The sequence below is a fragment of the Salmo salar genome, chromosome ssa01 (genome assembly GCF_905237065.1).
Source record: "Salmo salar chromosome ssa01, Ssal_v3.1, whole genome shotgun sequence".
NCBI classification, from domain to species: Eukaryota; Metazoa; Chordata; class Actinopteri; order Salmoniformes; family Salmonidae; genus Salmo; species Salmo salar.
Window position 1 is genome coordinate 155175604 of NC_059442.1, and position 2675 is coordinate 155178278.

The 2675-nt window shown below is 35.7% G+C and overlaps 1 protein-coding gene across 1 annotated transcript; it reads right to left on the reverse strand.

Annotated features, from left to right (window-relative positions):
• Positions 1–1489: 1489 nt before the first annotated feature.
• On the reverse strand, positions 1490–2416 carry LOC123726223 (uncharacterized protein DDB_G0271670-like; the record flags this gene model as incomplete). The annotated part of the gene is made up of 1 exon (XM_045693373.1): positions 1490–2416. A coding segment is annotated over one exon (927 nt), but the record flags the coding sequence as incomplete, so codon positions are not given.
• Between the last annotated feature and the right edge of the window lie 259 nt (positions 2417–2675).

Sequence of the window (2675 nt, forward strand, 5' to 3'; positions counted from 1 at the left end):
TACTACTGTTACTACTACTGTTACTACTACTACTACTACTGCTACTACTACTGTTACTACTACTGTTACTACTACTTTTGCTACTACTACTACTGTTATTACCACTACTACTACCACTAATGTTACTACTACTGCTACTACTACTACTATTGTTACTACTACTGTTACTACTACTTTTGCTACTACTACTACTACTACTACTACTACTACTACTACTACTACTACTACTGTTACTACTACTGTTACTACTACTTTTGCTACTACTACTGTTACTACTACTGTTACTACTACTACTACTGTTACTACTACTTTTGCTACTACTACTATTGCTACTACCACTGCTACTACTACTGTTACTACTACTTTTGCTAATACTACTGCTATTACTACTGTTACTACTACTGTTACTACTACTGCTACTAATACTGATACTACTACTGCTACTACTGTTACTACTGCTGTTACTACTACTACTACTACTACTTCTACTACTGCTACTACTACTGTTACTACTACTGTTACTGCTACTGTTACTACTACTTTTGCTACTACTACTACCGCTACTACTGTTACTACTACTACTACTACTACTACTACTGCTACTACTACTACTAAAACTGTTACTACTACTACTACTACTACTAATGTTACTACTGCTGTTACTACTACTACTACTACCACTACTACTACTGCTACTACTACTATTACTACTACTATTACTACTACTTTTGCTACTACTACTGATGCTACTACTACTACTACTAATACTGTTACTATTACTGTTACTACTACATTTGCTACTACTGCTACTGTTACTACTAGTACTGCTACTACTGCTACTACTACTACTATTACTGCTACTACTGCTGTTACTACTACTGTTACTACTAGTACTTTTGCTACTACTACTGCTACTACTGCTACTACTACTATTATTACTGCTACTACAACTACTGCTGTTACTACTACTGTTACTACTACTACTACTACTGCTACTACTACTGTTACTACTACTGTTACTACTACTTTTGCTACTACTACTACTGTTATTACCACTACTACTACCACTAATGTTACTACTACTGCTACTACTACTACTATTGTTACTACTACTGTTACTACTACTGTTACTACTACTTTTGCTACTACTACTACTACTACTGTTACTACTACTGTTACCACTACTTTTGCTACTACTACTACTGCTACTACTACTGTTACTACTACTGTTACTACTACTACTACTGTTACTACTACTTTTGCTACTACTACTATTGCTACTACCACTGCTACTACTACTGTTACTACTACTTTTGCTACTACTACTGCTATTACTACTGTTACTACTACTGTTACTACTACTGTTACTACTACTGCTACTAATACTGATACTACTACTGTTACTACTACTACAACTACTACTACTACTGTTACTAGTGCTGTTACTACTACTACTACTACTACTACTACTACTTCTACTACTGCTACTACTACTGTTACTACTACTGTTACTGCTACTGTTACTACTACTTTTGCTACTACTACTACCGCTACTACTGTTACTACTACTACTACTACTACTACTGCTACTACTACTACTACAACTGTTACTACTACTACTACTACTAATGTTACTACTGCTGTTACTACTACTACTACTACTACTACTACTTCTACTACTGCTACTACTACTGTTACTACTACTGTTACTACTACTTTTGTTACTGCTACTACTACTGCTACTACTACTGTTACTACTACTTTTGTTACTGCGACTACTACTACTAGTACTACTACTACTGTTACTACTAATTTTGCTACTACTACTGCTGCTACTACTGTTACTACTACTACTACTACTACTGTTACTACTGCTGTTACTACTACTACTACTACTACTACTTCTACTACTGCTACTACTACTGTTACTACTACTGTTACTACTACTTTTGCTACTACTACTACCGCTACTACTACTGTTACTACTACTACTAGTACTACTGTTACTTCTACTTTTGCTAGTACTACTGCTGCTACTACTACTGCTACTACTACTGTTACTACTACTGTTACTACTACTTTTGTTACTGCTACTACTACTGCTACTACTACTGTTACTACTACTGTTACTACTACTTTTGTTACTGCAACTACTACTACTACTACCACTGTTACTACTACTTTTGCTACTACTACTGCTGCTACTACTACTGCTACTACTACTGTTACTACTACTTTTGTTACTGCTACTACAACTGCTACTACTACTACTACTACTACTACTACTACTATTACTACTACTACTACTCCTACTACTGCTACTACTACTACTACTACTGTTACTACTACTACTACTACTACAACTACTACTACTGCTGCTACTACTGCTACTGCTACTACTGCTACTGCTACTACTACTGTTACTGCTACTACTACTACTACTGTTACTGCTACTACTACTACTACTACTACTACTACTACTACTACTACTGCTACTACCACTGTTACTACTGTTATTACTGCTTCTACTACTACTACTGCTACTATTACTGCTACTACTGCTGTCACTACTGCTACTGCTACTACTACTACTGCTACTACTACTACTACTGCTACTGCTACTGGTACTGCTGCTGCTGCTACTACTACTACTACTACTACTACTACTACTACTA